At 38.8% G+C, this 26,128-nt stretch overlaps 1 protein-coding gene and 1 long non-coding RNA gene across 16 annotated transcripts in view; one reads left to right on the forward strand and one right to left on the reverse strand.

Moving 5' to 3' along the window:
• Positions 1-26,128, forward strand: part of RUFY3 (RUN and FYVE domain containing 3) — a 92,837-nt gene that overhangs the window by 48,689 nt on the left and 18,020 nt on the right. For all 15 annotated transcript variants that reach the window (XR_009737050.1, XM_061420406.1, XM_061420408.1 and 12 more), the window contains 8 exons: positions 8,806-8,979; positions 9,782-9,899; positions 10,723-10,824; positions 15,706-15,829; positions 16,887-16,948; positions 18,476-18,541; positions 20,725-20,794; positions 24,673-24,765. Coding sequence is in view for 14 of the 15 variants with exons in the window: in XM_061420406.1 (XP_061276390.1) it covers positions 8,806-8,979; positions 9,782-9,899; positions 10,723-10,824; positions 15,706-15,829; positions 16,887-16,948; positions 18,476-18,541; positions 20,725-20,794; positions 24,673-24,765 (809 nt within the window). In the remaining variant the exon portion in view is untranslated. The remainder of the gene's footprint in view (positions 1-8,805; positions 8,980-9,781; positions 9,900-10,722; positions 10,825-15,705; positions 15,830-16,886; positions 16,949-18,475; positions 18,542-20,724; positions 20,795-24,672; positions 24,766-26,128) is intronic.
• Positions 12,543-15,693, reverse strand: LOC133249674 (uncharacterized). Its single transcript, XR_009737053.1, has 2 exons — positions 15,493-15,693; positions 12,543-12,639 (listed from the first exon to the last, which is right to left on the reverse strand). It is a non-coding gene; the product is annotated as an uncharacterized LOC133249674 (long non-coding RNA).

The following is a 26,128-nucleotide window of genomic DNA, read 5'->3' on the forward strand; positions in this document are numbered from 1 at the left end:
GAACAACTAATTTTACAGTTGAGGAAACAGGCCTCAAAGAATTAAGATTCCCTGCCTGGCATCATATAACAAGCTAATTAGCACAGATGATTCAGGTCAAATAGAGTAAGGCTATTGGGTGGATATAGTCTTTCTGCTGATAAGGCTTGATTTTAGCAAAAATATCTTTGAGTATGCTATTACTAAGAAAAGGTAGCAATCAGGATAAATAAATTTATGGTTTAATTTATTTTATTTATTTATTTTTTGGCCCTACCGCACAGCATGTGGGATCCTAGTTCCCCAACCAGGGACTGAACCCATGTCCCCAGGAATGGAAGCATGGAGTCTTTGGAGAAAAAAAAAAAAATTCATTTTAACATAATGTAGAAACTGTCAAAACTAGGTCTGAAAATATTTCAGGCAGGTAAACTGACAACATGGAAGCATGCAGTCTTAACCAGTGGACCACCAGGGAAGTCCCTCTAGTTAAATTTTCTTAACTCCTTTAACGGATTTCAACCCAGGGAAAATATTACTTAAGTGAATTTCTTCTTTATTACTCTTGAGTAGAAGCTTATTTGATATCTCAAATGACATTAAGGAGAATAGAAACAGATATAGATACATAGATAATCTAAGGGCCCTATATTTTTTAATTGAAAGATAATTGCTTTACAGGATTTTGTTTTCTGTCAAACCTCAACATGAATCAGCCATAGATACATCCCCTCCCTTTTGAACCTCTCTCCCATCTCCCACCCCATCCCACTCCTCTAGATTAATAAAGAGCCCCTGTTTGAGTTTCCTGAGCCATACAGCAAATTCCCGTTGGCTATTTTACATATGGTAATGCAAGTTTCCATGTTACTCTTCATATATCTCACCCTCTCCACCTCTCTACCCATGTCCATAAGTCTATCTTCTATGTCTCTTTTTCCATTTTTTCCATTGCTGCCCTATAAATAAATTCTTCAGTACCATTTTTCTAGATTCTGTATATATGTATTAGAATACAGTATTTTATCTTTCTCTGACTCATTTCATTCTGTATAATAGGTTCTAGGTTCATCCACCTCATCAGAACTGACTCAGATGCATTCCTTTTTATGGCTGAGTAATATCCCATTGTGTATATGTACCACAACTTCTTTGTCCATTCATCTGTCGATGGGACATCTAGATTGCTTCCATGTTCTAGCTATTGTAAATAGTGTTGCAAAAAACAATGGGATACATGTGTCTTTTTCAATTTTGAAAAAGTTTCCTTAAGGTATATACCTATGAGTGGGATTGCTGGGTCATATGGTGGTTTTATTCCTAGTTTTTTAAGGAATCTCCATACTATCTTCCATATTGATTATTTTTAGATGAAGATTGAATAAAAATTCATAATTCTTTTGTATAAATTTGTCATCAAATTAGTTAAATGGTGTTTTATTACAAGGTATTTTTAGTACGTTCAGTAATTTCTTTCACTGTAATGGGAAATTCATTTTATACAATTAGTATACTCTTAAGAACTGTTACAACAGAAGTCCAAAATAGCTTTATTTAGGAATTATTGGTCTTCAGTCATTTTGAACTTCAAGTAAGCTTTCCTTTCAATATCTTTCTGTTAGTTGGTCATTTTAAGTCTCATATTAATGCTTTTAGGTATCATTGGGAAATTTCTCTATGACAACTGTTCTGTTTCACATTTAAGATAAAAGTTATTGTTGTACTACATATGAATCATTCCCACTTTACCAAGAATTGGGTATGATGTAGCATACTTAATATTAACATAGTGTTAAATATAATTTACTTTCCTTCAGTTATTAATAAAACATTTCAGTATTTCTCCATATGTGCATTCATCATTGCATTATGAAAGTGAAAGTGAAGGTCACTCAGTCGTGTCCAGCTTTTTGTGACTCTATGGACTCTACAGTCCATGGAATTCTCCAGGCCAGAATACTAGAGTGGGTAGCCGTCCCCTTCTCCAGGGTATCTTCCCAACCCAGCAATCGAACTCGGATCTCCCGCACTGCAGGTGGATTCTTTACCAGCTGAGCCACCTGGGAAACCCATCATTGCACTATAAGGAGGTAAAATAGGATCTTGGAGAGATGATTGGTTTGCAGAATAGTGTGGCTAAATGTCACTTAGCGACGTGACTTTGGGTCCATTTTTTTCACTGCTATTGACTTGATGAGCACATGACTGTAAAATTTATGAAAACTTCCTCATATGGAAATTAGCAGCCTTAAAGAGGTGTAGTCAAGACCCATATGCTCTTAAAAGGACCTTGATTTGAAAACCAATATAGTTATTATAACTACAGTCGTTTCTACAGGGTTTCTTTAGTCCACTGCTCCTGCTGTGTTTCCCATCAAGACTGTTTATACCACCATCCAAATCTAGAAACAACCAGATAATCACCAAAATTAGAAACACAGAGGTTGCTCTCCATTCCTTCTCTTTCTTCTTTCAATCCATGTGGTCATCAAGTCGTGAAATTCAGTCATTCTACCTCTAGAAGTCTCTCAAAGCCAACTCCCTCTTCTCCACACAGCACCCACTGCTCTAGTTCCAACCCTGATCATAATTTCTCTCCTCAGCTTTTGCAGTAAACCTTACTTGCTCTTGAGCTCTGAGTCCCTTCTGATCCATCTTCTACAAGGCTGCTAGAACAGCTTCTCTAAAATTCAAATCTGTGACATTACACCTCACATCAAAATCTTTGCTGGCTTTAAGGTAAAATCTATGTTCCTTGAACAGAGCCCTTAGCATCTCTCCCTTACCTATTTTCCTTGTCTCATCTCACAGGTCTTACTTATATGTATCATAAACTTACTGCATTTTCTTCAATTTTGGTTTCTTCCACATGCTATGTTCTTCCATATTTCTGTGCCTTCACCCTAGCTGTACTTCATTTCTGCTCCTTTCATGGCTCTCCTCCTAACCCTTCCTTGCCTAATTTCTCTTTATCTTTTAAGACTGAACTTAAAAGTCTCATCCTTTAGTGGTTTCTAGTGGCATCTAGTGGTTTCTATATATTAATTTTGTGCTCTGGTACCTCTGTGAATTATTATGTTTCTGTAAAAACTTTAGTTTGATTTTCTGGGTGTAACATTAGATTGTTTTAGAGCAATAATACATGATCCACGGTTTTACAGGTTATATGTTTCTTTGTCTTCTCTAATTGCATTGGTCTGCCAACCTCAGTACAATGTTATGTAATAGGTGTGGGTAATAGATATTAAACTTTTCTGAAGAATACATCCAATGGCCGAGGAAATCGTATTGGACTTAGAACTTGCCTGAAATCCTACATTAATATCATATCTACTGTCTTTACCATCTGAGCCACCAACCCCCTGGACAAGGAAATGACTACCCACTCCAGTATTCTTGCCTGGAGAATTCCATGGACAGCCTGGTGGGTTACAGTCCATGGGGTTGCAAAGAGTTGGACACAACTGATCAACTCTCACTTTCACTATCTTAGCTTTAAATATATATAAAATTTACATTCGATTCCATAAAATGGATGTATATGGCTCAACATGAAGACATTTTAGTTGTCCTGTAATAAAGTTAATTGTGGTTGAAAATGTTAATGTTTATTCCAAAATTTCAAGCATTCTCTGTAAGCTGCCCAGTTTTGTTCTTTAGGCATCTATTTACCCAAGTTTGATGAATAGTAAGCACTTCAGTGTTGAGGACTAGGTCTTTAATCGCTGGGTTCCCAGCATTAAATACAGTGTCTAACACCCAGTAGATGCTTAATGAATGAATAAACAAAAGTTCAGTTTTGTTTATTTGTCTAACACCCAGTAGATGCTTGAATGAATAAACAAAAGTTCAGTTTTGGAGAAATAGTGTTGAATGTTAGCATTGTGAAGAATTAAAGTTTTAATTATTTTTTCTCATAGAAAAAGTAAGACTAACAACATTGTGAAAGTTATGCATTTAAAAATAATTTTTGGTCTATACAATAAAAATAGAACTTTTAAAAACCTTTTATAGTTATAAGCCTGAAATAGAAAAGATCACATTATAAGTATTCAGCTCAATCAATTTTTAAAAAATATTCATTCATTTAATGACTACCCCTTTACATGTTAATATAGATAACTTACTTTTCATGAAAACTGTATTTCTTCCCCTAAAATGTTGCAAGAAGGTGTCATGTGTTATATTTGGGGATATTTGTTTAATGTCTGGCCTCAGAGAGGACAGCTAGACTCTTACATCCACTTCCACATTTCTTTTTTTTTTTTTTTAATTAGTTAATGTTTTAGGTCCCTGCTGGCTGTCTATTTTATTTTTTAAAGCACATTTTGATGTGGACTTTTTTTTTTAAGTCTTTATTGAATTTGTCACAATATTGCTTCTGTTTTATGTTCTTGGTTTTTTTCTGTGATGGATGTGGGATCTTAGCTCCCAACCGGGGGTCAAATCTACATCCCCCGCTTTGGAAGGTGAAGTCCCAACCATTGGACTGCCAGGGAGGTTCCTAGTTGTTTGTTTTAAATAGAGCAACGTGTATATGTCAGTCCCAAACTCTATCCCTCTGCCCAACTCTTCGTCCCTGGTAAACCAGATGTTTTTTCTCTAAGTCTGTGAGTCTGTTTCTATTTTGTAGATAAGTTCATTGGTATCATTTTTTTTTTAGATTCTGCACAGAGGTGATATCATATGACATTTGTCTTTCTATGACTTCACTTGGTATGATAATCTCCAGGTCCGCCCCTGTTGCTGCAAATGGCGTTATTTCATTCTTTGTGATGGCTGCAGCTCAGTGGTTTTTCACATACTCCCCAAGTTCACAAAACTAACACCACATCAAGCAGAACTTTACCTCCCCTTCATAAGTCCCTCCATACTCTCTTCCAGTCATTGCAGCCCTTTTTTCACAGTGTACATTAGTTCCACAAAATCATTTTATACTTGAGTACAATTCAAGACAGGTAACAAACTGACTAGAGAATTTCTTATGACAAATCAAGCTAATGATGTAATATTCATCGTTAGTAGCCAGAGTTATAAAATGGAGAAAATTTATAAGTACTAATTATTTTCACGTAGTTAAACTAACTAGGAAACAAACTTAATTGTAAGGACCATACTCTTATATACTGCTAACACAAAAATGTTGATAATAAAGCATGAAATAATCATTTGACTTTTGTACTAAATAATTAATAATGAGCAATAAATTCTTTTGAGCTCTTAGGTCTAGTTGTCAAATTACCCTGATTTTTGTTTGGCTTGCTTTCATTTGTTCAGAATAATAGTTCTCCACAGGGAGAAGATGTCCTTCTGCAGACTCTTGGCCATATCTGGGGATATTTGGGGTTGCCATGCCTAGAGGGTGCTACTGACATCTATAGGGCAAAGGCATCCATTACGACTAAATTTAATTCACAAAACAGCCTCACACAAGAAGGAGTTGTCTGGCCCAAAATATAGTAGTGCCAAGGTTGAGAGTAATATTTCCTAAAGAATGGGAGGGCTGTTTATGTTTGACACATGTTAATTCAAGCAGGTTATAGCACCATACTAACCGGAGTCTATTAGGAATTTAATTTCCCTATGCAAACTGCATTATTAGGAATTTAATTTCTTTCTGTAGTTTATGCATCCTAGACACTATAACCAGTTGTCTTAAACATTTCTGCTACTGATTACAATGAGATGAGGCAATGTAGAAGAGCTGGTACCACCACTTCTGGAAAAATGCCTCAAAGCCTGGGGTTTTGTACTTGTTCCAAATCCAGCTCTCCCCACGTGACTGGTTGTCACCAGGTTGGAGTTAGGTTGTGTACGTTGACTAGCAGCATTGTTTAATTTTGTTGTTGCTGCTGAGTCTCTTCTGTCGTGTCCGACTCTGGGCGACCCCATAGACGGCAGCCCACCAGGCTCCCCTGTCCCTGGGATTCTCCAGGCAAGAACACTGGAGTGGGTTGCCATTTCCTTCTCCAATGCATGAAAGTGAAAAGTGAAAGTGAAGTCACTCAGTTGTGTCCAACTCTTAGCGACCCCATGGACTGCAGCCTACCAGGCTCCTCCATCCATGGGATTTTCCAGGCAAGAGTACTGTAGTGGGGTGCCATTGCCTCCTCCGGTGTTCCTTGTTACTACCTCACAAAACAACCACAACCGACCGTCTTATCCTAAACCCTAATTTTGTTGTTAGGGCCCTGAATTAATGGTCTGTTGAGGTCCTTTAATGGACCAGAACCTGGTGGTCCGGAGTCGACCATAAGAAAGTAAAAGAGAGAGAGAGGCTGATATTCCCTGGTTTACGCGGAAAACCAATAAAGTCCTTGACACAGGGCTTGCATCGCTCACGAAGGCACCGGGCGCCCTCTCGAGGGGGTGAAAGCACAGTGCGCCTTCTCAAGAGGGTCTTAGAAGCCCTGGCAGGAGAGTGAGCACGATGTGTTTCTACGCTCCAGAGAACTAGCTGGAGGGAGAGAGAACAGAGAGAAAGAAAGACACTGGGACCCAAGCTCTGATGGAGCAAAGGTGTTTTATTCAACATAGCATGGGTATATATACTGTCTTATAAGGTAGCTATTTTCAGCCAAGATAAAGATCAGAAGTCCAGACTTACAAATTATCAAGGAAACATAAGGCAATCCATATCAAAGAGAGAGGGTTGTAAATAATCACTTTTACTGTATGGTTCATAAAAAGGAAGAGGGTCGCAAATAATTACTTATCACCATATGGAAAAACTAAGGAAGGAAAATGCATGCATTCCTCAGCCCTGGGAGCGGTTTGCCACCCCTCTTAATTCCTGAATATTAAGGAATTAATAAGGAACAGAGGGTTCATGACAGATCCAAAACAGCACACAGGAAGCCTCCTGACAATGGTCTACAGACCTGAGGCCAAGAGAATGGTACCTTATAGACCACCAGTTAATCCAACTCCAGCCATGTTTTCCTGCATTAAGTGGGGAATCCAGCAGCTCTCCACAAACATCCATGCAAGCCCACACACCCCTGCCCTATTCCTTTCTCCCAGGGACTGTGGAAGGTCAGATACAGTACAGTGCACATAAATGCTGGTCATAGTGTTGGAAGTTAATATCTGATAAAGTTCTTCATGGCTCTTTTTCAGGGATAGTTTTTTTGTGTATTTCATTGTCCTTGGGAGATTGTTCCATTCTTGACAAGTTTGACCTGTAGTAAACAGAGAAACCAGATTTGAGCCATGGTCCTAAAACATTTATTGATGTGCAAGAATTAATGGCAACATAGAAGTTCTGACCTTCCTAATAAACTATCCTCTAAAGAAATTACCTCGGAGAATAGTATAACAAACCAAAATTTGTATAAACCTCAAGTTCTTAAACTTAATGGAGAAGAAAGTGAGCTTAGAATTTGGCCAGTTGATTCTGTTCCATTTAACCATGAAAGCAGATATAAATGAAAACATTGTGTGAAGAAAATTACTTGGAACAATTTGAATAAAATAATCTCTGCTTTGTTTCTATTATGGGAGCATGGGCTTTTATTAGTATTACTTTTAGTCCTCCAAAAAAGGTAGAACATTTCATAGTTCTCTAGGTCTTTTCCAATTTGTATGGAAATTTAACATATTTGGTGTTTGGGAGGATGCAGATGTCATAGTGGAAAGAGCATTAAAGAGCATTTCATGCTATAATACATCCAGGTCTATATTCTGCCACTTAGGAAGTGTTTGGCCTTGGATCTCTAAACCGTTGCAGGCTGGCTTTAGCACCTGGAAAGGGGAATAGCACTTAAATGATGGAGTCACAAGAATTAAATAAGATAACTGTGTAAAAGAATGGTCAGCAAGAGGGAAGGATGCACATTATTTGGAGTCACCGATGCGTTTGTAAGTGGATTGTAGTTGTCAGGAGCACGTGGTTTGAAGTCAGAAAGACAGAGTGTAGACTCTGGCTCTGTCATGTAGTACTGGCTGTGCCTGGGGTCAGCTCCTTTATTCTTGGAGCCTCATTTCTCTGCCCTATCAATTGGTGCTCTTGGTGTAACTGTCTCCTAATGTGCAGTGAGGAGGTACTGAGGTCATCATTGTAAGAACCCACAGGACCAGACACAGGGTACGCACCTGTGGAACAAAGATGATTCAGACTTTTGTCAGGTAAAATGTGGTATTTCTTCCCTTTCCCCAGATGGTGTAATTGGTTGATGAGAGCCACGTTAAGTCTATGTTAAGTCTTAAAAATAATTTCGCAGTTGGTTAAGTTCTAAGACTGCATTATACTGATAATGTTAATTGTTCATTTAAGAATGCTCAGTTTAAATAATAATTCTACCTAGTATAAATACTAATAATGCAAATAACATGTTGGGAACAAAGTTTAAGCACTTTATCCCTTTTTTCTACAGTGGCTTTATTTTTTTTGAGCTTCACAAGCTGTAGAGAATGGGTGGGGCGGGGCCAGGGTAAAAGCGGCCTGTGTGGGAGCTGTGCAGTACTGAGTTATGACCAGCCTAGGTCAGGGCAGTGGCAAAGGCGTTGGTAAGAATATTAAAAGACTACTCAAGGTTTAAATTTTCATAAAATAAATACACCTTTTAGTGTTCTGCCAAGAATATTCCCAAGGAAGATTGGCATCTCTCTCTCTTTTTTAAATAGCAAGTGCATGGTGGAGAGGAACACAGCAACTATTACTATAATTTGGTGTCACTGCCTTGATTCTTGCCAAGACACCAGTAGTCTTACCCACTGTGACTTTTGCACCATCAATGCAGATGTCAACGTAGTGAAATTAGACTGAATTTTTAAATGTGCTATTTCCAGTAACCAGGCTCCACGCTCTCCCCCTCGGGTTTGCAGATCCTAATTATCTCATGGCTAACGAACGCATGAACCTGATGAACATGGCCAAGCTGAGTATCAAGGGCTTGATCGAATCTGCTCTGAACCTGGGGAGAACTCTGGATTCCGACTACGCACCTCTGCAGCAGTTCTTCGTGGTGATGGAGCACTGCCTGAAACATGGCTTGAAAGGTAGGCCATGGCCTCAAAATGAGAATGCGCACGCACCTGTTTCCTAGCAATACGTGTTCAAGAAGAGAAGCTTTCCTTATGGAGCCAAAGAATAAGAAGCCTCTTGAATTCATATTAATCCACTGGGATTCGACATGTGGGTACAGAATGTTGGTACATTTGCGTACAGAAATATGTTTGACGGTATAAGGCTTAAAAAAAATACAGATCCTGAAAAGCTAGAGCTGGAAGCACTGTTACAAGTATCGAGTTCTAGATGACAATTGTGCTTCACTGGTGGATATAGCTCTAGAGTGGGGCATGATTTGTTCAAAATCCCACAGCAAGTAGGGGCAAAGCAAGTGCTAGAACTCTGATGTCCTGGCTCTTGCTTCCGTGCTCTTCCCACTTAACCATAAGCTTTCAAGGGCAGGACCTGGCGTTATTCACCTTTGCTTCTTTTCCTCCCCAATCTTTGATAACCTGCTCCTGAGTTACATATTCTTTTCCACTAGACTGTCTTCTTCACTAATACCACACAACTTAAAGCACGATATTATTAAAAATTTTATTGTTCATATACAGGTGGGCCATAAATTCCTCCTGAAAGAGGAAGAGCTGAGTCTTGGGAAGTAGGGAATACTTTATTTTTATGAAATGTTATCAATTCTGAAAGCATGAATAATTTTAAGACTGTCTGATAATCTGGGATTAATTCCCTGAAAAGCACACTGAATAGCTAGTAGGGTATGTTTGTATGTGTGTGTTGAGAGTATGTTTATATAAAAAGTATTAAACTACTGCTTTGTTTTTATCACCTTAGCTAAGAAAACTTTTCTTGGACAAAATAAATCCTTCTGGGGGCCTCTAGAACTGGTAGAAAAGCTTGTTCCAGAAGCTGCAGAGATAACAGCAAGTGTTAAAGATCTTCCAGGACTTAAGTAAGTTTAAGGTTGAATTCTATGTGTCAGGAAAAACATTCTTCTCAACTACTTCCTTTAGGAGTGAGACTGAAGACAATGATGACCATAATGTATTTCATAACAATCCAAAATGCATAATGTTGTTATGAATAGACATTGTTAGGAGGGCCCTGGTAATGTAGAATATTGAGAAGTGTGAGGGATAATTATTATTGACCTAAGAGAAGTTGTCTTCATGTTAAAATACCAAATATTCTCTTATTTTTTTCAAAGCACTGTGGATATCAGCTAGTGAGTCTCAAGAAACCAGATCTAGGGAGGTGGCATTTTAGACTTGTCTTCTGGAGTTTGAGAACCACGATTAAAACAGTTGTCAAGTGAACTGCAGGAACTGACTGATATCCATAACCTGCCTTGAAATTTGAAAAAGAGTAGGTGATTACCTTCCCAAACTAGATTGGCCTAATTTTAATCAGTTAGAGGTCTGAATGGCCTGTGTCCTCGTTCTTGTTATTTGGGTACTTACATGATTCACACTAAACTTAGGATTTACCAAAACAAATCTGATGGGACATTTTCAGTTTGGCCTCCCAGAGGTCTTCAAATTGTAGTCTCATTCAGTAATGAATTCCTCACAAGCGCATTTGTCCCAGCACACCCCGGCCCCCACCAGCCCTCACAGAACTCCTCACACAGGAGTGTGGTGACGGAGGGGCTGTGTGTCAGGAGTGCCTCATTACACGCACGGTACTGAGGGATCATGAGCAGGAGTGAATGAGCCTGTCCCACCGTGGCCTCCGCCGCTGCTTCTACTGGTTTTTTGGTTTCTGTGTTTTCGTAGAACACCTGTAGGCAGAGGAAGAGCCTGGCTTCGTCTGGCACTAATGCAAAAGAAACTTTCAGAATACATGAAAGCTTTGATCAATAAGAAGGAACTTCTCAGGTATGAAGATCTTCTTGTTGAACTTTCTCCTTTTCTCGGTATGTTCTGTATCATATTAGGTTGAATCATATACATTTATCACTTTTGTGGATCAGAAGCAGTTGATTCGTGACAGTTTTACATAGTTCAGCTAATGCCTTCTCCCACATCACACACACACACATGCTTAAGATTAGATGCTTTTCTATTAAGTGTGCTCACACTGTCGCTGTGGCATAGGTATGGTCCTTTGCAGGACAGGTCAAAACTTAACACCTTCAGAAAAACAGGAAAGGCTTTGACACACTCACATATACCCAGGCTCTGTAAGACAAGAAGTTGACATGTAACATTAAATTCCAGTGCAGCACACAAAATAGTTTCAAGTTGGGTCATAGGTACAGATGGAAAAGAGCAAACAATAAAGCTTTTAGAAGACACATAAAGTATACCAAAATTTCTCAAACAGGACACAAAAAGTTCTACCTATAAAGGAAAAAAAAAAAAAAGAATAAATTAGTTACCTTAAAATGAAGAACTTCTGTTTATCAAAAGACACTCTTTAGATTAAGAGTGAAAGGCAACTCATTACTCTAAAGGAGATATTTGTGATATGTGATACATATATTCAACAAATGATGAATATTCAGGGTATATAAAGAACTCAGTCCTTCAATCCAAAAAGAAAAAGGCAAATGAGCAAATATAAAAATAGTAAAGGATTGAACAAGCATTTCACAAAAGAAGAAATTGAAATGGCCAGTAAACACATGAGAAGATCCCTAACTTCACTAGCCATTTGTACATATGAGTTAAAACAAGAGTGTGATAACCTCACACAACCACCAGAATGGCAAAATTGAAAAAGATAGATAATGCCAAGTGTTGAAGAAGATGTATAGTAACTCTGCTGGTGAGTTAATTAATATAGAAACTTAAAAAAACTACCACCCTCTATAAAAGCTGATCATAAGCATTTCTTGTGACCAAGTATCCCACTTCTAGTTATTATATCCAATAAAAAATGTATAGTTATGTTTAACGAAAGGCATGAACAGGAATGTTCATATCTATTAGAATGTACCAGCCCCAAATATTTATAATAGACCCCGAGTGTGTATTCACAGTAGAATAGGTAAGTAAATTATGGCGTACTCATACAGTGAAATACCATGTAGCAGCTACACACAGCCATATGGATTAATCTGGTTTTGTTGGAAACCAGACATGGAAAATACTCTGTGTATTATTCCATTTATATAAAGTTCAGAAACATACACACCTTACCTTTCATGATAGAAGAAGTCAGGAAAGAGCTACCATTGGTGGGGTGAGGGTACTAAATCAGGAGTAGAAGGGAGCATAACGTGGTTTTGGAGGTTCTGATAATCATACTGTTTTTCATATGGTGGTGGTTACATGGGTATGTTCTCTTTATGAAAACACAGTCTGCCGTAGTGTATGATTTGTGTACTTGTCTTTATGCACCTTATAGTACTTTAATATTTACTGAAAGAAATACAAATACAGCATATTGCCTCTGAGAAATAGTATACGAACAAGTAACAGAATTTGAAGACATGATTGAATTTTCCAAAAGTCTAGTTTCTACAAGAAATTGCACTACAGCACCTAATATGGAGCATTGTTTTAATGTTGCTGCAGCTGCATATGCTATTGATTGCTGTTTTCTTGCCTAAGAAAATTAAGCAAACCAGGAGAAAGAGAAACAAGAACCATTCAGGATAGCTTATTTATTTCTACAAAGAGAAGGCTCAACTTTCCAAGGGTCAAGCTTTGATGAGGCGTAGGGTCTAGTGTTCGAGCTGTAGGTCGCTACAGGGAGTAGAAAGAAAGTGAGAAAGTGTTAGTCCCTCAGTCTTGCCCGCCTCTTTGTGACCCCATGGACTGCAGCCTGCCTGGCTCCTCTGACCATGGGATTTTCCAGGCAAGGATACTGGAATGGGTTGCCATTTCCGTCTCCAGAGGATCTTCCCAACCCAGGGATCAAACCCAGGTCTTCTGCACTGCAGGCAGATTCTTCACTGACTGAGCTACCAGGGAGGATACAGGGGAGTGTCTTCAATCAAAATTATTTGAATCAAAATTATTGATTCAAAGTGAGGTCCAAAGAATTTGATCTTTACCCACAGAGCACCAAAGTTAAATGGGTTCAGTCTTATGAACTAGACAGAAGATTTTCAATCACTTTGACTCAGCACTTTCACACCCTGGGTATGTCTTAAGAGAAATGCATGTGTATATGTACCAAAAACCATGTGCAGTAGTGTTCATAAAAGTACTGTCGACTGTACAACTGAAGGAGCAAATAAAACGGATCCACTGTAGTTTATTCCTACAATGGAATACTGTCCAGCATTGGAAGCAAATGAGCTACCATTGCATACAACAATATGTACAAACCTCACATATAAAGCACAAGGGAAGCCAGACAAAGGAAAATGTGTACTGTATGGTTTTGGGGAAAGAATAAAGTGTTAAAGAACCTTTTTCATTCCAATTCTTAGTTTTCTTCACAGGCTATTAATATGTGTGCAGTTATCAAGAGAGATGGTAATTTGCAGATTATCCATGTGCTGCTTTTGAAGTGTTTTACCGTTTGTTAATATTTTTAATAGAGAATCAAAAAGAAAAGAGAAACTCACATCAATGAAATGTATTATTACCAATCATTGAGGTTGACCATGAACAGTCAGTCCCAAGTGACTTTGTTGAAAACAAGTAGATTGCAGTGATGTTTCAGTTATGATATCAAATTGGTTGAAATTAATATTTCAAGTCATTTCATCTGTATGTAATGATAATTTGGGTACATCATGAAAGAATATTTAATTATTCAGGGGTCTTCTAGGATTTTTATCCATTCAGAATCATTCAAGTACTTTGTTTCTCTTTTACTTTTTTATTTCAAAGTCATTTTCAGCACATTATGCCTGGTCTGTGGAATTAGTTGTGGGAACAGGCCAAAACTAGCCTAACTGTTGATTAGAGAGTTGGCTAAGGAAAAGGGAGTTTTGGCTGAACATACTTATACTACAGTCATACAATGGAATGGTATAAAACTAGTATAAATGAAACTGCAGAAAATTATCTATTGAAATAGAAAGATACTCACAGTATTGTTAAGACAAAAAGAAATTCACAATGATTTAATGGTATAATGCCCTTTTCGTTGAAGAAGGCACTGGCAACCCACTCCAGTACTCTTGCCTGGAAAATCCCATGGGCGGAGGAGCCTGGTAGGCTGCAGTCCATGGGATCACTAAGAGTCGGACATGACTGAGCGACTTCACTTTGACTTTTCACTTTCATGCATTGGAGAAGGAAATGGCAACCCACTCCAGTGTTCTTGCCTGGAGAATCCCAGGGACAGGGAAGCCTGGGGGACTGCCATCTATTGGGTTGCACAGAGTCGGACACGACTGAAGTGACTTAGCAACAGCAGCAGCAGCCCTTTTAGTATCCCTCAAAAATAAGTATCAATTCCCTTCAGTTCAGTTGCTCAGTCGTGCCTGACTCTTTGCGACCCCATGAATCGCAGCACACCAGGCCTCCCTGTCCATCACCAACTCCCAGAGTTCACTCAAACTCATGTCCATCGAGTCGGTGATGCCATCCAGCCATCTCATCCTCTGTCGTCCCCTTCTCCTGCCCCCAATCCCTCCCACCATCAGGATCTTTTCTAATGAGTCAACTCTTCACATGAGGTGGCCAAAGTATTGGAGTTTCAGCTTCAGTATCATTCCTTCCAAAGAACACCCAGGACTGATCTCCTTTAGGATGGACTGCTTGGATCTCCTTGCAGTGCAAGGGACTCTCAAGAGTCTTCTCCAATACCACAGTTCAAAAGCATCAATTCTTGGGCGCTCAGCTTTCTTCACAGTCCAACTCTCACATCCATACATGACCACTGGAAAAACCATAGCCTTGTCTAGATGGACCTTTAGTATATGTCTCCATAAATGATCTGAAACATTATATATCAAGGTCTTAACAGGTCATTGATGGGTAGAATTACAGGGTTTCTTGTGTACCTCTTTTTGTGCTTTTTTTTTGTTTGTTTTTTTGGTAATGAAAACTGATTTTATTAAATAAAAGATAACAAGCATTTTAAATCATCCTCAACCTATTATACATGCTTGTTAGGCAACTTCTGCTAATTAGCCTAAAGCGAAAGAATGTAACTAATTTGACAGTTACATTTTTTAAATGTTTATTCACTATGTTAAAGGAATGTGGTACTTAAATAGAATTTAAAATAAAGCAGATCGAGGATGGAGGGATAATTAGAAGTTTAGGATTGACATATAGACACTATTACATATAAAATAGATAACATGGACCTGATGTATAGCACAGGGAACTCTACTCAATGCTTTCTAATCACCTATATGGGAAAGAATCTGAAAAAGAATGGATATATATATATATGTATTACTAAATCACTTTGTTGTATATCTGAATAACATGATATTGTAAATCAACTATACTTCAATGTAAAATAGAAATTAAAATATGTATATTTAGTAAAATAAAAACTAAAGCAGATCAAATAAAAAGGTAGTTTTTAAAAACAAACTTAATGATTTTTTTAGATGCATGAAAGATTGAAAAATTATCCCCTGGTGCGTTGCAAATATAAATATGTGGGAAAGCATGAATACTCACTTCAGTGAAAACACAGTTCTGATCACTTTTCTTTCTGCTAGTCTATTTTCTAGAGTCTGTTCATGTACCTGTTATCTAAAATGAAATATCCAAGTAATATCATAGGTGACCATATTTAACCACAAGACAAATGCTTTACTTCTTGTCTCATGATTACATCACTGGATTCTTGAGGTTTTATTACATAGAGCATTCCATGGATTTCTCTTGCAGTGAATTCTATGAACCCAATGCCCTCATGATGGAAGAAGAAGGAGCTATAATTGCTGGTCTGTTGGTGGGCCTGAATGTCATTGATGCCAATTTCTGTATGAAGGGAGAAGATTTGGACTCTCAGGTATGAGAGAGATATTCGGTGGCCTAGTGTATCAGTCTGAGTTATCTCAGAATTTGGATTCATCAGATTATACCAACCAAATTAGAAGAAATTCTGAGTCATAAATAGAATTTTCTTTAATTTTGATGTGAATATAAAAAATTATACATAATGAATATTTTTCAAATTCTTGTCTTAACAGTGATTTCCATTAAAAATATTTTCCCATTAAAAATATTAAATATATATATATATATATATATAGCTACGTGGTTCAGTGGCAAACATACACACACACAAACGTATAGACCAAAATATATACACAGGAATTTAATAGTAGAATATTTGAAAAAAGAAAAAGAGAAAAAAATGTTAAACCTTAATTAATTTATTTATTTAATATTCAGTTAACCTTAAATTTGGGCTTCCCAGGTGGCTCAGTGGTAAAGAACCTGCTTGCCAAGCAGGAGACTCGGGTTCCATGCCCAGGTCAGGGACTGTAACTGTAACTGGTGGGTTACAGTTCATGGGGTCACAAAACAGTCAGACACCACTTAGTGATTGTAGCCCACCAGGCTCCTCCATCCGTGGGATTCTCAAGGCAAGAATACTGGAGTGGGCTGCCATTTCCTTCTCCAGGGGATCTTCCCGACCCAGGGATCGAACCCAGGTCTCCTGCATTGCCAGCAGGCTCTTTACTGACTGAGCCACCAGAGAAGCCAGACAAAACCTTAAGTTTGTGTTAAGTGTTCTGTTGACTTTCTTAGTCATATCCTACTGACTTAATCTTGAGTCTTACAACCCTTGTCAATTCTGGATTATAATAAAGCATTAAGTTTTTATTAAAATTTCCTAGTAATTATCATGACTATAATACTGTTTTTAAGCGCCTAGAAAGAGACATTTTGTTTGTTGTTGTTCAGTTGCTAAGTCGTGTCCGACTCTTTGCAACCCCATGGACTACATTCTGCCAGGCTCCCCGGTCTTTCCGTGTCTCCCAGAGTTTGCACAAATTCATATGTTATGGCTTGGTAAAAGTATCTAATTTTATATTAAATTCTGAAAATTCTCTCTGTAGGTTGGAGTTATAGATTTTTCAATGTATCTCAAGGATGGGAACAGCAGTAAAGGTAGTGAAGGGTACGTGCAAAGAAAATTTGCTTTCTTTTTTTCTTCAATGTTGTTTGATAGTGTTTAAAGTTTACAACTGTCCTGCTTTAAGAGATTTGCTGAAATTATTTCTGATGATATATCTCTAATAGAGTCTTATAAAAAATATCTATTGTGCCTGCTAAACCCTAAAAGGGGTTTTAGTTCAGTGTATTTTCCTGGTATGTGGTTGAAGGGCAAATAAAATAAAAAGTTTTATAAAGGGAATCTAATGCTCCATCTCTCAAAAGTAGTGTTTGAAAACATGGTCTTCTTGACCAGAAGAACTGCATTCTCAGTTTGCTTAAATTTGCCCTCTGACATGTGCATCTTGGGATTATGTAAAATGTCAACATTACAGGGAGCTGAGTATATGGGAACTCAGCACTAAACTTCTGTAACTCTAAAATGATTTTAAAATTGAAAGCTTTTAAAATATTCATACAGTACCTTGCAAATTAGCAGTCACAAGCTTACCCTTTACCCATTATAAATGTGGCTGCTGCTGCTGCTAAGTCACTTCAGTCATATCCGACTCTGTGTGACCCCATAGATGGTAGCCCACCAGGCTTCCCCATCCCTGGGATTCTCCAGGCAAGAACACTGGAGTGGGTTGCCATTTCCTTCTCCAGTGCAGGAAAGTGAAAAGTGAAAGTGAAGTCGCTTAGTCGTGTCCGACTCTTCGTGACCCCATGGACTGCAGCCCACCAGGCTCCTCCGTCCATGGGATTTTCCTGGCAAGAGTACTGGAGTGGGGTGCCATTGTCTTCTCCATAAATGTGGCAGGTGAAAGCATAATTACCTTGAAGTGTTTAACCTTAGGCATGGAACTAAATTATATTGCTTGTCCTTTAAGTAGTCCTAGAGGTATGTGGCATTGAAGTTTTCTTTCAGTTGAAAAGTCTAACTTTTGTCTGTTCTAGATTAGCTGTTCCCAGAAGTGAACCTCCTTTTTCCACACTTGATTTTCTCATGTAATAGTAAACGTTTGATCTTTGTGAAAGCCCTTTAAACCATTCATTGTGAAACCAAATAGCACTTAAAGGCAAATATATTGCCTTTGAGAACAATTATTATTTTACCCAAATAAGCTTAATTCAATTCCTATGACAAATGGAAAATTGTTCTTATAAATAATACTAGCAGGTCGCACAGAGTCGGACACGACTGAAGTGACTTAGCAGCAGCAGCAGCAAAGCAGAAAAAAAAAATCTTTGAATTGCAAGAAGATAATTTTTTTCTTTAAATGCCTCTAATAGATTATACATTATACCTGTAACCTAAGTTATTAAGGTGTGTAAGCCATAAGAAGGGCTTTATGAATGTGCTGGGAAGGTCTTCACAGTTTTAAACCTCCAGGTCTCTTGTGTCAAGGAAGTTCTAATCAGGTCTGTCTTCTGGTTCAGTGTGTCTGAGCCATAATTTCCTTCCTGTTTTATGAAAATATTGGAGGTGGGACATCTTAGTATTTCTAATGTCATTTACTTTTTCTCTATTTTTTATCTTTTTTCCCTTCAGAGATGGCCAGATTACTGCAATTCTGGATCAGAAGAACTATGTAGAAGAACTCAACAGACACCTAAAGTAAAGAATGAATAAATACTATTACTTTCTGGGGATTTTGGTGTGGGGGAAGGGAAGGGAAGGATAAACTGATGATGAGCAGTTAGGATAAATTCAGACAATACTCAACAAATATATATATAGGATTCCTGCTAGCACAGCTCTGAGCCTAGGCACTGGATATGTGGTGTTTACCTGTTTTGGTGGGCTTTAATGAAAGGTAATATAAAATTAATATATAATTAGAGTTTTAGTGATTATGTAAACATACTCAGTGAAGAACTCTTAAATTTGTGCCATAGAGACTTGAAATTGGAGGTCTTGGTTCCGTAGAGCCAGTCATGTATTTCAGGACCATGTCTTAGGTGAAGCACTCACCACTGTAGTGCCTTTAGATTAATGATTTCTCATTGGTCCCTTATATTTTTCATATAGTGGATCAATAGTATTAATTTACCCTCTTTTCACCATCACTACCATTAATTTACCAGGTACTCACCAAGTATTTTTCATGACCAGAACATAAAATAATCTCTCCTCTCCTGAGGAGAGCTGTCCAAAATTTATTGGCATTCTCAAGTACATTGATGGTCTAAAAAACTGTTGAATAATTCATAAAAGTGAATATATCCATTTAATTATCTTATTTATAGTTCTCTTGTGAAAGATAATCATTTTAATTTAAGTAAGACCTAAAATGTGATTACACCAGTATGAGTATAAATTACAGTCTTGGTTCCATCTAGAAAGCTCAAAAACAATTTAAGTACATTTTTCTGGGGGCCAAGTACTAATAATGAACTAGCAGTGACCTGTGGAGATGTTAGCTTAACCAAGATACGGTTACAGTTGACAGTGAATGTGCTGTGCTATGCGTAGTCACTCAGTCGTGTCCAACTCCTTGCGACCCCATGGACTGTAGCCCATCAGGCTCCTCTGTCCATGGCGGTTCTCCAGGCAAGAATACTGGAATGGGTTGCCATTCCCTCCTCCAGGGGATCTTCCCAACCCAGGGATCAAACCCAGGTCTCCAGCGTTGCAGGTGGATTCTTTACCATCTACACCACTAGGGAAGCCCAAGAATATTGGAGTGGGTAGCCTATCCCTACTCTCCTCCCGACCTAGGAATAGAACCAGGTCTCCTGCAGTGCAGGCAGATTCTTTACCAGCTGAGCTACCAAGGAAGCCCCTGAATTATAAATATAACAGTATTATTTATTTTTTCAGTGCTTTTGTTTCTTTATGTATAGTTAGAGGTGCCTCGGAGGAGGCAATGGCACCCCACTCCAGTACTCTTGCCTGGAAAATCCCATGGACGGAGGAGCCTGGTGGGCTGCAGTCCATGGGGTCGCTAAGAGTCGGACACAACTGAGCGACTTCCCTTTCACTTTTCACTTTCATGCATTGGAGAAGGAAATGGCAACCCACTCCAGTGTTCTTGCCTGGAGAACCTGGAGGACCGTGGGCTTCCGTCTGTGGGGTCGCACAGAGTCAGACATGACTGAATCGACTTAGCAGCAGCAGCAGCAGCAGCAGAGGTGCCTAGCACATGGGGTTGTTGAAAGGAGTTAATGAAATTGTGCAAGTAAAAGCATTTAGAAGAGTGCTTGGTGTGTGACAAGCACATCATAATTCGTGTAGCCTACTATTATTATTAAATAAGTAAACCTTGAAGTACAGTGTAGTGCATGAACTTTTAAATTTCATCAATAAATGCTTGTTAAGGAATTTCCCTGGCCGTCCAGTGGTTAAAACTCTGTGCTTCCACTGCAAGGGTCGAGGGTTCAATCCCTGGTTGGCGAACTGAGATCCCATATGCCCCATGAACCTCACAAAAAGCCTTTGGGTGTGTTCATTTTGATTTGGGGGATGAAGTATTTATAGGCTGAGTATAAGCCCTAATTGACTCACTGACAGAGAAGTAACCTCTCAGGGGCCAATACTTTGGCTGGATGATTAACATGAACAAGATCTGAGTAAACAGTACTTTTCTCCCAAGGGGAAAAAAACAACACAAATTTTAGTGCCAAGAATGTAGCAGGTAAGATACCCATCACCTTGTAAGTGTCTTAGAGCCTATAAGCCTATTGAGAATTGTAGACAGTAAACAATGAATGATAAGTATGATGGGTGTTTTAAAAGAAAATATAGGATATTGTTCTGCATCTCAAAAGAGACTGTTAATTTTTTTCTTCTCTTCATAGTGCTACTGTAAACAACCTTCAGGCAAAAGTGGATGCATTAGAAAAATCCAACACTAAACTGACAGAGGAGGTAAGTGTTCTAGAAATTGTTCGATTGACTTAATAGAATTTAATAAAATGCATTAGTGGAAAAGAGTTTCTCTGAAGCCTCAGAAATATAGGACTTGATTTTTCAGATAATATCTACCCTAGTACTCCTTGTTCTGACCAAGAGTGGCCAGCTGGCTTATGTCAAGTATCTCAGTTATCCAGTTGGACTATGTAGGGTTAGAACCTGGTTTGATCAAATATTTTGCTTTCTGTGTGAATGTTTTATCTGGTCTAGCCTAGAGTTAATGTTCAGTAAGATAATGTGTTTATCATTTATTTATTCATTGAACATTTTGGATACTATGTATGTCCCAGAGCTAGACAAAGACTCACATCTGCCAGGCATTGATTTATGTGTGCTGGATTGGCGAGTTCCCCCCTTTACAGGTTTTATTTTCTCCTTGGGGTGATAGAGTGATGAGGTATATAACCTAAAGAACACTGGTCAGAAGACTGGTAATTCCTGCTTATATGTCATGCTTTAACACGTCATGTGCTCCTGAGCAAGTAAGTCACTTGACCCTCAAGAGACCCAGTTCCTTCTCTGGCAAAGTAGTGTTTCCCCTTTTAGCCTCACAATTACCCTGAAGATCAGATGAGAATATGCATGTGAAAACTTTTAGAAAAGTCCCTAAAATAAGAATTAAAATATAATGTCATACTTTACTTCTGATTAATATTTTTTCCCTAGCTTACCAACAATATATTTTTTTCTTCAATAGCATTAAATGTTTCTATGAGAAACCTTAAATAAAATTTTTCAGATGACAAAGACTTTATCTTCTCTTTTTCAAATTATAACTATCCTATAGTGAAATAAAGTTGGTTAAATACCACAACATAGATGGACCTGGAGGCTATTATGCTTAGTAAAATAAGAATGAGAAAGACAAATACTGTCTGTTATCTAAATGTGGAATGTAGAATCTAAAACATGAATCAAAAAAATGAATATAAAACAAAACAGAAACAGACTCAGAGATAATAGAGAACTTGCTAGTGGTAAACAGTGGGGAGGGGGCAAGATAGGGGTAGAAAAAATTAAGAGGTACAACTGTTATGTATAAAATAAATAAACTACAAGAATATATTATATAGTAAAGGGAATATGGCTTCCCTAGTGGCTCAGTTGGTAAAGAATCAGCCTGCAATGCAGGAGGCCCAGTTTTGATTCCTGGGTCAGGAAGATCCCCTGGAGAAGGAAATGGCAACCCACTCCAGTATTCTTGCCTGGAGAATTCTGTGGACGGAGGAGCCCGGACGGCTACAGTCCATGGGGTCACAAATAGTCAGACACAACTGTGCGACTAACTTTCACTTTCAGAGGGAATCTAGCCAATATTTTATAATTTTAAGGTTATAATATATAAAAGTATATAATCTATTGTATATACAGAAGTATAACCTATAAAAATATTAAATCACATGTTATCCACCTGAAACCAATCTAATGTTGTAAATCATCTATACTTCAAAAAATAATTTGGTCTTAAAAAAACAAGTTAGGGACTTCCCTAGTGGTCCAGTGGTTAAGACTCCCTAGTTTCCACTGCAGGGTGTATGGGCTCAATCCCTGGTTGGGAAACTGAGATTCCACATGCTGTGCGGCATGGCCAATAAATAAATAACTAAAGTACAAACAGAAAAGCAAGTTAAAGCACTAGTTAAGAAATGCCATCTAATCAGACTTTTTTCAGAACTAACGTTTTCACTGTTATGACTTTAAAACACCTCCCTTACTGCTCAGTTCTGTGGATCTTATGTTTGGACATAGATTCTTAAATTATATTAAAACTTTTAATTTATGGATACGATCCTTAGAATTTTATCCCACAAGGCTTTCGAAACATTGTGCATAAAAATTTTCTACTGTGATTCTGTTGCTGGTATATTGGGGCGATGTGGGATAGCAGTTAAGCATGCTCTCCACAGCTAGGCTCTTTGGGTTCCTGTCCCTGATCTGGTGCTTGGTAGCTCTCTGATCTGGGGCCAGTTACTTAAGCTTCTGTTCTTTGGTTTACTTATCTGCAAAATGGGGCAAGAATGATAATAAACTTTTTGTGTGCATTAAATGATGTTAATACATAAGGACCTGGATAGTGGGCTTCCCTGGTGGCTCAGCTGGTAAAGAATCTGCCTGCAATGTAGGAAGACCTAGGTTCGATCCCTGGGTCAGGAAGGTCCCCTGGAGAAGGGAATGGCCACCCACTCCAGTATTCTTGGGGCTTCCCTGGAGGCTTAGAGAAGCCTGACGGGCTTAGTCCATGGGGTTGCAAAGTGGGACATGACTGAGCGACTAACACTTATCTAGATCAGTGCCTGACACATCCATCACATGCACTCAGTAAATAAAATCATTAATTTTATTTCCTAAGTCATGGGACTTGTCTTCTTGGCCTAAGTTTATTTTACCAGCAATATTAATCATGGGCAAGTACTGTGTGTGGACTTTATAAATAACAGATAAGGCTAATAAGGTCTTCCCTCTCTCATTTCCATCTATTTTGGATTTAAAGGGACCAGTTAAAAAAACAAAACAAAACTAAACCTAGAAGGACCTCTCTTCCCTCCTGAAATCTGAACTAGTAGAACAAGGTGGCGCTAGTGGTAAAGAACCTGCCACCAGTGCAGGAGACACAAGAGACACGGTTCATCCTCTGGGTTGGGAAGATCCCCTGGAGGAGGAAACGGCAACCCACTCCAGTGTTCTTCCCGTGAAAATCCCACGGACAGGGGAGCCTGGCAGGTTACAGTCCATAAGGTCACAAAGAGTCGGACACGACTGAAGCGACTGAGCGCACAGGACAAGATGAAAAGAACTGAGCAGATGAGGATAAATAAATATCCACTTTGTGTTGGTAAAGCTGACTTAGAGAGTCCACTTGGGTCTGGAGTCGTCATTCCTAATGTTTATTTGACGGTGAGACCTTGGAAGAAGCCACCTGAGGTGCGCTTGGATCAAGAGCACCAACGTGCTTGCCCAGAGTCACTTCTGAGAGAAATGGGCTGTCAGACCCACCTCTAGAAAGCTCACCAGAGCCTGGATGCTGTACTTACACAGTAGAACAGGAGCCAAGTAGAGACAACAAAAAGGGAGACCAGCGTGGCTGAGAGGAGCTGCTCAGCGCCTTTCCCAGCCTCCTTCAGGCCCCTCGCCGTTCTCTCAGGAGCTAATCTCCACACATACAGAGAAGGAGAGTGTTTCCACCGCGTTCTTCCTTCCCTTGGGACAGGGTTATAAACATGTCCCCTAAAGACACACTGCCAATAACATTACCTTGTCTTTAGGCACTGAAAAGAAACAGAAAAATCTCTTCGATGTTTAAAGGCATCTTTTCGAGTGAGAACTTTGGTCTTTTTGTCTTTTTTTTTTTTTTTTTAATTTTTGGCCATGCCACAGGGCATTTGGGCTCTTAGTTCCCTGACCATGGATCAAACCAGCCCGCCCCTGCATTGAAAGGGAAGAGAGCCTTAACACCACTGGACCACCAGAAAAGTCCCTAAAAACAGGTCTTAATGAGGGTGTGTAAGATGGGTCCCAAAGCATGAGGTGACCTCTCAAACATTTTAGAAATAGGTTTTGTAGCTAAATATAATTATGAGTTATCTATGGGGACACCCTTGAGGTAAATGATCATAACTTAACATTCTGTTACTGGAAAAAAAAAGTTTTTACACAAAAAGCAGTAATAAGAGATATTTGTCTTTCAAGATAGCTCTCCTAAGTTTTTGTGGGGTTATAGATAGTTTTCTTTCCTTCTAGAATACCTAAGCGTGAAAATCATGTCCTTGCAGATTATGAATTATCTTATTCTGTGTTTAATAAAAGAAAGATTATTTTCAAAATTTTATCAACAGCTTGCAGTTGCAAACAACAGAATTATCACCTTGCAAGAAGAAATGGAACGAGTTAAAGAAGAAAGCTCCTACATATTGGAATCGAATCGGAAGGTGAGAGCATGTCACTGTGTTAACAGTGAGGGCGGGGGTGGGTGGGTGGCACGCTCAGAGGGCTGCTTGAAAGCAGCGAGCCTTTGCATATGTTAAGTGCACTGTTTTCCCTGAGACTGGGTGCAAAATTACTTGAATGATGAAGGTTATGGGAGGCTGATGCCCCTCTCCTATTGACACTCCTTGGCTTCACCACCATGTACATCTGTTTAGAGACTTCAAGAAGCAGTCTAATTCAATGTATTTTTTTATATACACCATTGCATTTTATATACATTATATACATTTTTATATAATGATTTGTACTATTTTTAGAAATAATGGTACTGTTTTATAAGAAGTATATCTCTGATATCACTGGGAAAGAGTTCCCATATAAATGAATTTTCTGGATAACTCAGTCCCTTTTATATATGTCTCAACATATTTTGCAAACCTTTTGTGTACTGCACAATTCTGAGCCTTCTTAAGTAGAGGATAGAATTTACTCCATGTGGCCCTTTATGGTGACTGAAGATCATAGTTATCAACATTGGCAATTCTGTACTATGTTATAATGGTGCTGCTCAAGGGGGCTGTTGAAACTGATAGAGCTTCTAGAACCTATACTTAATTGTCCCAGATTCTTTTTTTTTTTTTTTTGCCTTTTATTTCACTGGCATCTTTTATTTCTTACTGCTGTTAGCATTACTCTTTCTGGAAATGCTCCCTACTCCTTAGCCTCATGTTTCTAACCTACTGTGACCTAGGAATCCAGAAATCCAGTTTTTTAAATTGTTCTTGAAGAGTAAGTACCTAGCCTCTGAGTGGGAACCAACATAAATAAAAAGAAAGTGGAGTCGCTCAGTCGTGTCCGACTCTTTGGGACACCATGGACTGTAGCCTGCCAGGCTCTTCTGTCCATGGGATTTTCCAGGCAAGAGTACTGCAGTGGGTTTCCATTGCCTTCTCCAGAGGATCTTCCTGACCCAGGGATTAACCCAGGTCTACCCTCATTATAGGCAGATGCTTTACCATCTGAGCCACCAGGCAAAGTTTGACTTTAATGCATGGATTTTGTAAAACAAGACAACTGTGACTGCTCAGAGGTTTCTGGTGAACTGTTCATTTCCCTGGTGGCTCAGCCGGTACAGAATCTGCCTGCAATGCAGGATACCTGAGTTTGATCCCTGGGTTGGGAAGATCCCCTGGAGAAGGGAACTGCTACCCACTCCAGTATTCTGGCCTGGAGAGTTCCATGGAGTCACTTAGAGTATAGGCCATGGGATCGCATAGAGTCAGACACAACTGAGCGACTTTCACTTTCCTTCTTCTTTCACTTTCCTTCATCTTTCACTCTTATCTCGCTGTCGGGGTGGAGATA

This window comes from Bos javanicus, chromosome 6 (genome assembly GCF_032452875.1).
Source record: "Bos javanicus breed banteng chromosome 6, ARS-OSU_banteng_1.0, whole genome shotgun sequence".
NCBI classification, from domain to species: domain Eukaryota; kingdom Metazoa; phylum Chordata; class Mammalia; order Artiodactyla; family Bovidae; genus Bos; species Bos javanicus.